Source organism: Macaca fascicularis, chromosome 5 (genome assembly GCF_037993035.2).
Source record: "Macaca fascicularis isolate 582-1 chromosome 5, T2T-MFA8v1.1".
Lineage (NCBI taxonomy): Eukaryota > Metazoa > Chordata > Mammalia > Primates > Cercopithecidae > Macaca > Macaca fascicularis.
In genome coordinates this window covers 57,756,370-57,769,864 of record NC_088379.1, presented here as the reverse complement: position 1 = coordinate 57,769,864, position 13,495 = coordinate 57,756,370, and the positions used below count along the sequence as shown (strand labels likewise).

The 13,495-nt window shown below is 35.7% G+C and overlaps 1 protein-coding gene across 4 annotated transcripts in view; it reads right to left on the bottom strand.

The window, feature by feature from the left end:
* Positions 1-13,495, bottom strand: part of NUP54 (nucleoporin 54) — a 33,150-nt gene continuing 19,655 nt past the window's right edge. For all 4 annotated transcript variants that reach the window (XR_012434856.1, XR_012434857.1, XM_005555006.4 and 1 more), the window contains 4 exons: positions 10,111-10,218; positions 3,386-3,505; positions 2,980-3,090; positions 1-826 (listed from right to left, as the gene is read on the bottom strand). Coding sequence is in view for 2 of the 4 variants with exons in the window: in XM_005555006.4 (XP_005555063.1) it covers positions 698-826; positions 2,980-3,090; positions 3,386-3,505; positions 10,111-10,218 (468 nt within the window). In the remaining 2 variants the exon portion in view is untranslated. The remainder of the gene's footprint in view (positions 827-2,979; positions 3,091-3,385; positions 3,506-10,110; positions 10,219-13,495) is intronic.

Genomic DNA, 13,495 nt, shown 5'->3' with positions numbered 1-13,495 from the left:
TTTTATAAAATTACAAATTAAGAATTTATTTATAAGTTTTCATCTTTTTAGAAATAAAAAGGCTTAAAAAACAAAATGGTTGCAAAAATGGTTAATTTTGTTATATCCTAATTGCTTAGGTGTGCTCTGTAAATTCCAAATAAGTAAAATAATATAAAAATACATTTTCAAATCTTTATAGAACAAAAAAAAAAACATTAAATGCTTTTGGATTTTCTTTACTCCTCCCACAGATGAGTTCACAAATAGAAAAACTGGTGTACATTTATACTCTGAAGTACAAATCTCCAACAGCCAAGTAATTATAGTTTCTTCTGTTATGTGCAAAGATTATTTCATATTGGTATGGAAAGCAGAGCACAGGCTCAGTGGACAATAATCATTAAACAGATGATGTTCAAGAAAATGCTGTTGTAAAAATGTACAATAGTACATATAATTTTGGTAATTATGCACTTCTCCTTTTAAAGTAAATACAGCTTTTAGATATAAATCTTTCAAAGGTTTTCTTTGAAGAGCTGTGAGGTGACTGTATTTCAGATTTGATGGACAGTAATTTGTCAGTAAACTTCTCAAAAAACCAAGCCAAGAGAGAATTGTTTTCTTTTTCCCTCCACGTGGTCGGTTTCATTCTTAAGGAAGGGCTGATGCAGTAAGAAGATGAATTTCACAAACCTTTACACAAGTTTGTGAACTGTCAACTAAAGACACCACCTCTGATGTGGATGGTTTCATTCAATCCATGTTCGACCAGCTTTATATCTTCTAGATCATCTTTAATGATGCTAATCAAATGGCTAAGGCCTTCCTGTTGTTGTTTCAAATGCTAGAACAAATTAAGAAACAACATATTAATGTATTAATTTATTAAAACTGCAAGCTAGTCACAGGAAAAAGGACTCCACTTTGACTGTTTTACTAATAACACAGTACCTAGTAAGTGCTTTAAATATAGAGGGCATGCATATTTAAACATTTGTACTACATCTTTTGCTAACAGTGAAAGACAAACTCTAAAGAACAATAAAATCAAACAAATATAAAATGAACAGTATCTTCCAACAAAAATGTTTTTTAGATAGCTATTTCCTTTTACCAACTTTTAATAAAGGCATAATAAAACAGAACTCAAAGGAGGTATTCAAATATAGATGACTAACAAAATAACATTCTGAAAACTGAGAATATTCATGTTTTGAAGTACAAAGTATATAGCGATAATGGTGATGATGACTACAGATGCTAACATTTTTTAAAGACTCCTCCTTATGGGTTAAGGTGCTGTTTTAATAGTGAGTACTGGTATTCACTTGTTCAACTCATTTAAAATCCTTTTGAGCACCCTTTGGGGTACCATTATCATATCCACAGTTAAAGAAACTACAGGTAAATAACCTACCCAAGGTCATAAAGTAGATGGTGAACCATGATTCAATCCCTGAACAATACACTGCTCATCATTTTAAAAAAGACAAGTGTTTAAATTATTCAGTTTTATTGCATATATCAACCTACAACTATTACAATATACTGGAATCTGTTAATTTATTGCAAATACTTAAAACAATGGAATATAATTGGTTGTGTAATGTCCAAGAATCTAGAAGCCAAACTAGTTTTTGGTTACATAAAACCAGCCATATCCATTCTAAAGCATATAATAAAATTGGATTTGTTGATGACATTTATAACCTTAATCTAAAATCCTCAGGGCCATGCCAACAGTCATTAGCTACCTAGTATGCTCCACAAAGTTCATCATCTTCATATATTTTCTTTAGATACAACTGTTCATTTTCATTAAACCAATCTGCATTTATACTAATGAAAATAAGCCAAAGCAGTGTTTCCCAACTTTTTCACACAAGGTGAAAACCCGAGAAGAGTGGCTGGAGGTTCTGGCCACCTCAACCTACCTCCATCCAGATCTCCTGAGGGCTTAGGGGATAGATCAATAACAACATGTTTATAACTTACGTGTGACATATAGGCAGGGAAGGTATTATCTAAAGCAGTTGCTTCTCAAACTTTAAAGTGCATACAAATCATTCTATGATCTTGATAAAATGCAGATTGAATACATCTGGAGTAAGGACTGAAATTTTGCATTTTTAATGACCTTCCAGGTGCGGTTACTGCCTACACTTTAAGGAGCAAGGTCTAGTAAACTGTAGTGTCTCTATTACCTTTTAAATTCATCTTTTTGGTGAGGAGAGGGATACTTCACCTTTTTAAAATTGTGGCAAAACAGGCTCACCATAAAATTTTGCCTGTAACTATTTTTAAGTATACAGTTCAGTGGCATTAAGTATACTTATGCTGTTGTGCAATAATCAACACTATCCATTTTGTTCAGAACTTTTCATCATCTCAAGTTGAAATTCTGTACCAATTAAGTTCCTCCCATCCCCTCCTCCCCTCACACCCTGGCAACCACCTTTCTACTCTCTATTAATTGAACTACTAGGTACTTTTCACAAGTGAAATCATAAATATTTGCCCTTTTACGAGTGGCTTATTTCATGAAACACAACTTCTTCAAGGTCAAATTGCACTGTAGCGTGTGTCAGAATTTCCTTCTTTTTTCAAGGCTGAATAATATTCCACTGTGTGTATATATACTACATTTTGTTTCTCTATTCCTTGATTGACTCTTGGGTTACCACCACATTTTGGCTATTGTGAATAATGATCTATGAACATGGGTGTACAAATACGTTTTGGGTCCCTGCTTCCAACGTACTTGGGTATATATCCATAAGTAGACCTGAGAGATTGTATCGTAATTCTATCTTTAATTTTTTGAGTAAACACTACACTGTTTTTCATAGAGGCTGAACCATTTTACCAACACTGCAAGAAAGTTCCAATTTCTCCACATTCTCACCAACACTTTTCTTTATTAGGATAACAACCATCCTAATAGGTGTGAAGTGGTGAGCTCACAGTTTAAATAATACACCCTCATACAACACTTACCTGCTTGATTTCTCGTAACAGATCTGCATCTATGTAATACCTTTCTTCAGATCTGACTGCTCCAAAATGATTCTGCATCCTGATTTGAGACATCAATTCATTTAGTCGACCCTAAAAGTTAAGACTGAGTCAAATGACAACTGCCAATAAAGACTTGTAAAAGAGAATGTTTTCTAAGGATGGTTTCAAAACCATCTATTAAAAATTTCTATTTCTCTCTCTGTACATTATAGTTGAAACACTAATACTAGCCAAAAGAACCATGACTGAGTTTACTTTAGAAAGGAAGTTCTAATTGGAGATAACAAACACAAGTATACAAAATTCCTGCTTGAAGGCTACATAACTTTTTGTCTGCAGATCCACCTGAAACAAACTTTAGCATTATGGTCTTAGACGTGGTTACCTTGAACTGAGTAGGTGCATTTAGTTCACCCTGAATTGTATCCAGCTGAACTCGCAACTGCTCTTCATCAGCCTGAATGGCATAACCACTCTTCCTTTGAATTTCCTGTTTGATTAGGACCTATACAAATAAAAACCACCAATAACAATAGAATCATCTCTTTTTAGTTATGCAAGTAGTAGTATTACAATTAGTTGTTGAAAGAAATCAGCTGAAAATGAACAGTAGGGTTTAACAGTTCAGGATTTGAATTATGTTTCTGTCCATTTTAACTGGGCAAAAGTTATCACATACACTGATGTACACTTCGTTTTTTTTTTTGAGACAGGGTCTTGTTCTGTCTCTGAGGTTGAAGTGCAGTGGTGTAAACACAGCTCACTGGATCCTTGACCTCTGGGGCTCAAGCGATCCTCCTGCCTCAGCTCCTGAGTAGCTGGGACCACAGGTGTGCACCACTGCACCTGGTTAATTTTTAAAATTTTTTGTAGGGGGTCTCACTATGTGGCCCAGGCTAGTCCTGGGCTTAATTAAGTGATCCTCCAGCCTTGGCCTCCCAGAGTGCTGGGTTTACAGGTGTGAACCACTTTGCCCAGCCAACAATTTTAAAACTATGGTATGGCTTGGCCAGGTGCTGTGGCTCACACCTGTAATCCCAGCACTTTGGGAGGCCAAGGCGGGCGGATCACGAGGTCAGGAGATTGGGACCATCCTGGCTAACACGACGAAACCCCGTCTCTACTAAATATACAAAAAATTAGCCGGGCGAGGTGGTGCACGCCTGTAGTCCCAGCTACCCGGGAGGCTGAGGCAGGAGAATGGCGGAAAACCCAGGAGGTGGAGCTTGCAGTGAGCTGAGATCGCGCCACTGCACTCCAGCCTGGGCCACAGAGCGAGACTCCATCTCAAAAAATAAACAAACAAATAAAAAAACTATGGTATGGCTTAAAAGCAGTACAAAAAAATAGGCAACATAATACCCGTTTCAGACATTTACTCACAGCCTTTCTAAAGAAAGAGTTCTTTAAAGATGAGTCTATAATATTTATGTCTAAAAATTATTTCTTGGATTTTTTTTGAGATTACAAAAGCGTTAAGAAACAATACGAGAACGTAAAAGACAAATTTTCTCTCATACTCCCAAGACAAATAGTGCTAACTGATTTTCATTCCCCTGTACCTTTCTCCTTGCTCATACAGAGAGAGCGCACACACACAGATCCAAAATAAAACTAAACAGTATGTATCACTCTGTGACATGGTTCCTTTTTTTGGTTGTTGTTTTTGTTTTTCTGAGACGACCTCGCTTTCTTGCCCAGGCTGGAGGAGTGTGGCACAACATAGCTCAATGCAGCATCGATCCCCTGGACTCAAGCAATCCTCCCACCTCAGTCTCCCAAGTAGCTGGAATTACAGGTGCTCACTATCATGCCTGGCTAATTTTTTTTCTTTTTGCTTTCTTTTTTTTTTAGTAGAGATGAGGTCTCTCGATGTTGCCCAGGCTAGTCTTGAACTCTTAAACTCAAATGATCCTTCTGCCTCAGCCTCTCAAAATACTGGGATTACAGGCGTGGGCCACTGTGCCAGGCCGCTTCTCTTTCTTTTCAATTTAACAATACATCGCGAGAAAGGGTCTAAAGCAGTGGCCTCTAAATGCAGACTCTTGGTTTGCTGCTACTCTCCAAGCCCAGCTTACTCAGTTAAAAACAGTGCAAGTCCCTCCATACTCTCAGCCATACTCCTATAACCATATATTTTTCATAAACACACACACAGACCGACTGCTTTTTACTCATCTAAATTTTAAAAAATGGATTATATATAATTAACAAAATTTTATCATCAAAATTAATCATTAAATTTTACTACAAATTAAAATTATAATTTTATTATCAAAATCTCATGAAATTCCTTAAGTATAGCTCTAATTTGTTATTTTTAATGGCTGTATGCTTTTTTAATGTGTTATTAACCAATAATCAATCATTACTGTCTTGATGCATATACATTTTGTTTTCACACTACAAACAATGCCATGATAAACATTTTTGTAGCTTTGACTCTATAATCAATGCTTTAATAAACATTTTGTAGCTTTGACACTACAATGCTGTAATAAACATTTTTGTGCATAGATTTAACTGGTATAGATCTTTAACAATGAGGCTGAGTTTTAGAGTAAGCTGCTAGATTGCTTTCCCAAAAGATCCTAATGATTTAGATTCATAGGCCCCACATCAGAATACCCTTTCCCCACACTCCTGTCAAGTACAGGTGGTGGTTGTTTAAATTTTTCCCAACCTGATGAGTGTAAAAGGATTTTTTTTTTTTTTTTTTTTTTTGAGATGGAGTTTCACTCTGTCACCCAAGCTGGAGCGCAGTGGCGTGATCCTGACTCACTGCAACCTCCACTTTCTGGGTTCAAGCAATTCTCTGCCTCAGCCTCCCAAGCAGCTGGGATTACAGGCACGCGCCACCATGCCCTGCTAATTTTTGTATTTTTAGTAGAGACGGGGTTTCACCATCTTGGCCAGGCTGGTCTTGAACTCCTGACCTCATGATCCACCCGCCTCGGCCTCCCAAAGTGCTGGGATTACAGGCGTGAGCCACTGTGCCCAGCCGGGATCTCATTTTTTTTCTTTAATCTGCAATTCCCAGATTCCTAGTAAATTGAAGGGACCATCTTTTAATGACTAAACTATTTTGCATTTGCTTTTTCTGTGAACTGCCTTTACACATCTTTTGCCCAAATTTCAATTGGGTTTTATTGTCAAATTATAGGATCTCTTTGTATAATATGAATATGAACACCAAATCTAAAATCAGTGCTGTTTGCAAAATTCCCTTTTCCTAAATTCTATCACATGACTATTGACAAATGGCTTCTGGTATGTTTTGCTATACACTATTTTTTATATGGCCAACGTTGGTTTATAGTTTCTAGCTTTCTGATCAAATGTCTCTCAAATCCCAGGTTGTACATACAGCTTTGAAAGTTTCGTTAAGTCTTCAGTCCACTTTATTTTTATATGATGCAATGGTCTAATTTTATTTTCTTCCTTATGTATAGTTATACTCCAGCATTATTTATTAAATAAACCCACTGAATTGAAATACCACTTTTACCATATATTACATTGTCAGCACACTATCATCTATTTATAAATTCCCTATTCTGTTCCATGTATGTTTCTGTCCAATTTCATGCAGATACTATATTGATTCAATTACAAGAGGTTTAAAATAGGTTTTGAAATCTGGTAAAGAAGTCCCTGTTCACTATTTCTTTTTTGTTCCTGAACAAGCTAGTCTCAAACATTTATCCTTTTAGAGACAGGGTCTCCCTATGTTGCCCAGGCAACAGAGTGCAGTGGCTATTCATAGGCACAATCATAGCTCACTACAGCCTCGAACTCCTTGGCTCAAGTGATTCTCCTGCCTCAGCCCTCTGAGTAGCTGTGACTATAGGCACCATGTCATCACACCCAGCTTAATCAATTTTTAAAAAGCTGTAATTCATTTTTAATTTTGTAAAGTGGATATTAAGTATTCTCATCTAAGAATATAGTTTATTTGTAAATACCTATACTTTCCTCATAAATATATTCCTAAGTATTTTACGGTTTTGTCACCATAGTGAATGGAACATTTTCCTATTTCCAGATAGTAAAAAGAAAAGTTGATTTTTGTACTTTTATATCTAGCCGGCTTACTACATTAATTCTATGGTTTATTCCCTTGGGTTTTCCAGAAATACAATCATATCAGCAAAAAGAGAACACTGAATCATTTTCCCAATGTTTATATTATTTCTTTGCTTGTTTTATTTATGAAAACCTCCAAGACAGCAACGAATAATGATGATAATATTGGGTGTCCGTATCTAGTTTCTAAATGCAATTTTAGTGTTTTGCCTTTTTGAGTATTTGCTATTCATTTTTGGTTATAGTTTCTATTATATATTTTCCCTTAATGTGTTGCTATAATAAGTCATGTTGACAGATGTCCTGTTATTAAAACCAACCCTGCATTCCTGAAATAAACTTTACTTGGTCATAGCATATTTTTTAAGAAATTGATAAATAGCTGGATTCTCTTTGCTTATACTTCATTTAGAATGTGGTTTTCAAGTCTGATTTGAGGTATACTCCACATACGACAATTAATCTGTTTTAGGTGTTCAGTTCTATGAATCTTGCAAATACATACAGTTGTGTAACCATCACCATGATTAAGGTACATAATATTTCCATCACCCCAAGCCCCTTGTAGTCACACTTCTCTCCTCATCTATAGTCCCTGGCAACTACTAATCTGTTATCTGCCCCTAATTTTCTTTTGTATAATGTTATATAAATAGAATCACGCCTTACATAGCCTTTAAGTCTGGCTTTTTTCACTTAGCATAACTTGCATCTCTTTAAAACAACTTTATAATTTCTTTTCAGATGCTACAAACAGAAATGTAAAATGGTACAGCTGCTTTGGAAAACAGTTTGGTATTTCCTCAAAAAGTTAAACACAGTGTGCATATGACACAGCAATTTCACTCCTAGGTTTACACCCAAGAGAAATAGAAGTATATGTGCACACAAACACTTGTAAATAAATTTTAATAGCAATATTATTCATAATAGCCAAAAAGCAGAACCACCAAAATGTCCATCAATCGAGTAAAATGTGGTTTAGCCATACGATGGAATATTCAGCAATAAATGAATAATCATCATTTATTAGTACCTGAAGTACTATTACATGGTACAACACAGATGAACTTTGAAAACATTATGCTAAACAAAAGAAGCCAGTCACAAAAGACCAAATATCATTATGATTCCATTTATATGAGGTTTCCAGAACAGGCAAATCCATAGGGCAAAACTGGTTGCACAGGACTTGCGGTGAAATGGGGAAGATTTGCAGTGAAATGGGGAAGTGACTGACAATGGGTATGGGATTTGTTTGTAGGGTGATGGAAATGTTCTAAAATTGATTGTGGTAATAATGGTTATACAAGTCTCTGAATATACTAAAAGCCATTGAACTGTACACTTTAAATGAGTAAATAGTATGGTATGCAAATTATCTCAAGCTGTGAAAAAAGAACAAATAAGGAAGCTATATACATTATTCCTCATTTGTCTAGAATAATTAAAATAACACTGGAATTAGCTCTTTTGTGGTTAGACAAAATTTGGCAATGAAACTATCTGTCCTTGAGGCCTTTTTCATGTTTCATCTTTCATTTTTCCAATTGCTTCTGTGGTTTTTTTTTTTTTTACTTCTCTGTAGATTAATTTTGGTAATTTTCATTTTCATAGAAAAATCAAAATAAAACTTCCTCTGAGTTCCAGATTTGTTACCCTAAAGTACATGCAGTATCTTTTTTTTTTTTTTTTTTTTTTTTCCTTTTTTCTGAGATGGAGTCTTGCTCTGTCACCTAGGCTGGAGTGCAGTGGCATAATCTCGGCTCACTGCAACCTCTACCTCCCGGGTTCAAGCAATTCTCGTGTCTCAGCCTCCCGAGTAACTGGGATTACAGGTGCAAGCAACCATGCGTGGCTAATTTTTTTGTATTTTAGTTGAGATGGGGTTTCACTGTGTTGCCCAGGCTGGTCTTGAACTCCTGAGCTCAGGCAATCCACTCACCTCGGCCTCCCAAAGTGCTAGGATTACAGGCGTGAGCCACCGTGCCCGGCCCATGCAGTATCTTCTTATTCTGTTTTGTGTATCTATGGTGATGCCTCTTTTCTCACTACCAATTTTGTGTCTTTTGCTCTGCTTTTCCCTTCTTCTAGTTGATGAGATGCTTAGTAATTTTAATGGTCTTTTCGAAGAAACAGTTTTACAATTTATTCTTTCCACTATTACATTTTTTAGTTTTTCACTAATTTCACATTTATCTTTCTTTCTTTTTAGTTTCTTTTGGCTTATCTTGATATTCCTTTTCTAATTTGAGTACTCAGTTCCTTTATTTTTCACATTTGATCTTTTAAAATGAGATTTTTTATGACTGTAAATTTTCCTCTGAGTACAGATTTGGCTGTTTCCCATTGGTACTGGTATGTAATATTTCTCTTTCCATGATAGTTTATAATTTCAGTTGTTATTATTCTTTTAATTCCTCTTGTTAATTTGTAAATTCTATTGTTGTTTTTCGACCATTATGGTTACACTCCTTTTTCTAGCACTCAAAATAAAAAATTTTCTGAACTATTTTATGAAATTTATGAGACATCGATAATCTCACAGCTGTTTCCCATTGGTACTGGTATGTAATATTTCTCTTTTCATGATAGTTTATAATTTCAGTTGTTATTATTCTTTTAATTCCTCTTGTTAATTTGTAAATTCTATTGTTGTTTTTCGACCATTATGGTTACACTCCTTTTTCTAGCACTCAAAATAAAAAATTTTCTGAACTATTTTATGAAATTTATGAGACATCGATAATCTCACAGAAGCTTCCCTTGCACTAAGATACTTTATTTCTTCACTGCTTTCCCTCAAATTCTCACTAAAATATGAACTTTAGGATATTTTTATTCTCCTCACTCAACCCTATGAGACCTGTTTTCCAATTTCAAAGTTCTACTGAAAGAATTCAGTACTTCTAGTTTCACATTATTATTTTAGTCTTTTTTTTCTATTTAAAAAATCCATATTTAGTACATTATTTCACATACACAGCCTTATAAACACTGGGGGAAAAAAATCCAAATTACTACCTGTAAAGTTCTATGGGAAAGATCCATGAGTTTCCTCTTGTATTGCGCAATTTTGGCTACAGATGTAGTTTGATTCTTTTGTAGCTCACTAATATCTTCAGATATGATCTGTTTAAGAAAAAATTGGGGGGGTGTTAATCAAATACCACAACTATTTATCAGTTACACCTGTATGGAAATTCTAATCTTGGGATAAGCCGGAGATGCATCCCTCAAAATATAAACTCTTTCCCTACAAATCTATGCTTATATTTCTTCCCTTTTTACATACCTAAAAATTTTTTAAAAGAATCATGCAAAGATATCTTTACAGCTCTAGGAAATTTAGCAATGAGGCAATACATAGAAAAAAATAAGCTGGGCATGGTGGCTCACACCTGTAATCCCAGCACTTTGGGAGGTCAAGGCGGGCAAATTACTTAAGGTCAGGAGTTCAAGACCAGCCTGGCCAACATAGTGAAACCCCGTCTCTACTAAGAATACAAAGAAGTAGCTGGGCGTGGTGGCGCGCACCTGTAATCCCAGCTACTTGGAAGGCTGATGCAGGAGAATCACTTAAACCCAGAGGACGGGGCCGAGATCGTGCTACTGCACTCCAGCCTGGGCAACAGAGTGAGACTCCATGTCACAGAAACAAAAAACAAAAAAAAAAGAGTGAGACTCCATCACACACACACACACACACGCGTGCGCACACACACACAGCTGGGCACAGTGGCTCACTCCTGTAATCCTAGCACTTTGGGAGGCCAAGGCAAGAGGAGTGCTTGAGACCAGGATTTTGAGACAAGCTTGGGCAACATAGCAAGACCTTGTCTCTACAAAAAATAAAAAATTAACCAGGTGGAGTGCTATATGCCTGTAGTCCCAGCTCCTTAGGAGGCTGAGGTGGGAGGATGACTTGAGCCGTGATCACACTCCAGCATGTAGGGGTTGGGGGGAGGGAGGCGGAGAGAGAGGAAATTAAGGAATTTGAAGTAATATGGAATACAGCCAACAACCAGGTCTGAATGGAAGAAGTTAAGATGTATAAGATGATATCTAGGGGGTGTCTTAATAGACAAGTAGCCCTGTATGTAACTATTGACAGAAAGTACAGTACATTTCAACATTAACTGTTACAGAATACTTGGAGGGAGTCATCAGAGTGCAGAGGAAAAGGAGTGATATTAATGATGCAGCAGGATACATTTTTATGCCTCTGGATGTTTGACTTGCTATTTTACCTGACTGAAATCCACTATTCTGCCTTAGGAAGTCTTAACCTTACAGGGTAGGTTAAAACCTCACTATTTTATTAAAGCATCCCAATCAGAATTAATCCCATAATTGTCTCTATCATAATTAATCATTCTATGTCACTGGCTTATATTAACATGTTATAAGAAAGAGGATAAGACGATTGTGCAAGACATATTTTAGCACATCTACCTGCGCACATCACCTTTTAAAGAAACTTTCCAATGCCATGCCATGCTGAAAGGACAAAATTAGGTGGTCATGTTTTATATTACATAACCTAGGCAATCTCCCATCCCAATTTTGAAAAATCACCAGGGTTTTTAGATACAAGAGTACTTACGACATTATTTCCTACCAGTAATAACTAAAAAAATTAGACATGTTATCAGTCACAGTATTTACTAACAAATACTAAAACCATCTAGGAATTGACTCAAGCAAGAATGCTCAAGATTTTAAAAGGGAATATTTAAAAATTATTTTAAAGGACATAAAAGACCACAAGGATTAAAGAGACAAACCACATTCATGGATGAAATGATTTAATATTAAAATTCAATTCTCGCAAATGAGTCTTTGCATCTAATGCAATTCCAACCATAATTCTAGCATTCTGACAAATTGATTCTAAAGTTTTTATGGAAGAATAAAGATCCATAAAGACCCAGAAAACTCTGAAAAGAAGAATCAAGATTAGAGATTCATTCTACTAGATATTAAGATACACTACAAAGCCCTAACACTAAAAAATGTGGAATGGGTGGGTATAAGAACAGACCAACTGACCAATGATACATAAGAGAGGGTCTAGAAATAGATCACATATATATGGAAACTTAGTGTAATTTAAATTCTTTGATAATCATTGAGGAATATCACATTTTTATAGGCAATATTAAAAATATGGACCCACTATTTAGAGAAAAATAAATCTGGGTTCATACCACATACTTGATATAAAGGTAAACTCCATGATGACAACAAAAGACTCAAATGTGGAAGGTTAAACTCTAAATTTTTTTAAATGTAGGATACTCTCAGAATTTAGGGTGAAAAATTATTGAGGCAAATTCCCAAAAAGAAAACACAAGGCAAACATTTAATGGATATCATTACATTAAAATTAAGGATTTCTCTTCAACTACAGACACCAAAGACAGAGTTAACAGAGAGATGAGAAGAAGATATTTACAATGTTAAGTTCTGGACAAGATGAACTAAGTACGTGCAACCCCAATCTTCCCATTTAATACAGCTATAAAACTGGGATGGAATACATGGGGCAGCTATTTTGAGGACTCTGGCAGGAAGATCAGGGAAGATAGGAATTTAAAGTACCGCTGAACTTGTGGTGAGTTTACCCATTTTTCCCCTCAGGCATCCCTAGTCTGGTTTCAACCCAGCCTCAAACCTGGAAATGAGCATAAATGCTGAAAGGGAGCTCCAAGAGAAGTCTGCTAGTTCTAGTAGGAGGAGATACATCGTATTACCTAGAGAAAGGTTTCTCAACTTCAGCACTATTAATGTTGGGTAATTACTTGTTGTGGGAGTACTGTTCTGTACACTGTAGACTGTGTGCAGCATCTGGGCCTCTACACATTAGATGCCTATAGCACTCCCCAACCAAGAGTCTCCAGACACTGCCAAATGTGTTTTGGGAGACAAAATCACCACCACCACCATAAGCCACTACTAAGAAGTACTGCTCTAAGACTTGAAATAATAGATTAAAAGGAAATGCTAAAAAAAAAAAAAAAAAAAAAAAAAAGTCCAAATAACCCAAAAGAAAGCAGAAAAACGGAAACAGGAATGAAAAACAGAGGCTGCAAACACAAAACAAATAATGGTAGGACTAAATCCAAACTTTATGCTGTCTACAAGAATCTCACTTCAAATATAACAATATACGTAGGTTAAAAGCAAAAAGATGGACAAAGGTATGCCATACAAACACTTTTTATCAAAAGAAAGGTAGCGTGGCTATGTTAACATCAGACAAAGACTTCTGAGTGTCTTGAGTAAGTGTCCATGAACAGATGAATGGATAAAGAAAACAAGAAAACATGGTGTGTATGTGTACACATATATACACATACAATAGAATACTACTTAATCATGAAAAAGAATGAAGTGCTACCATTTG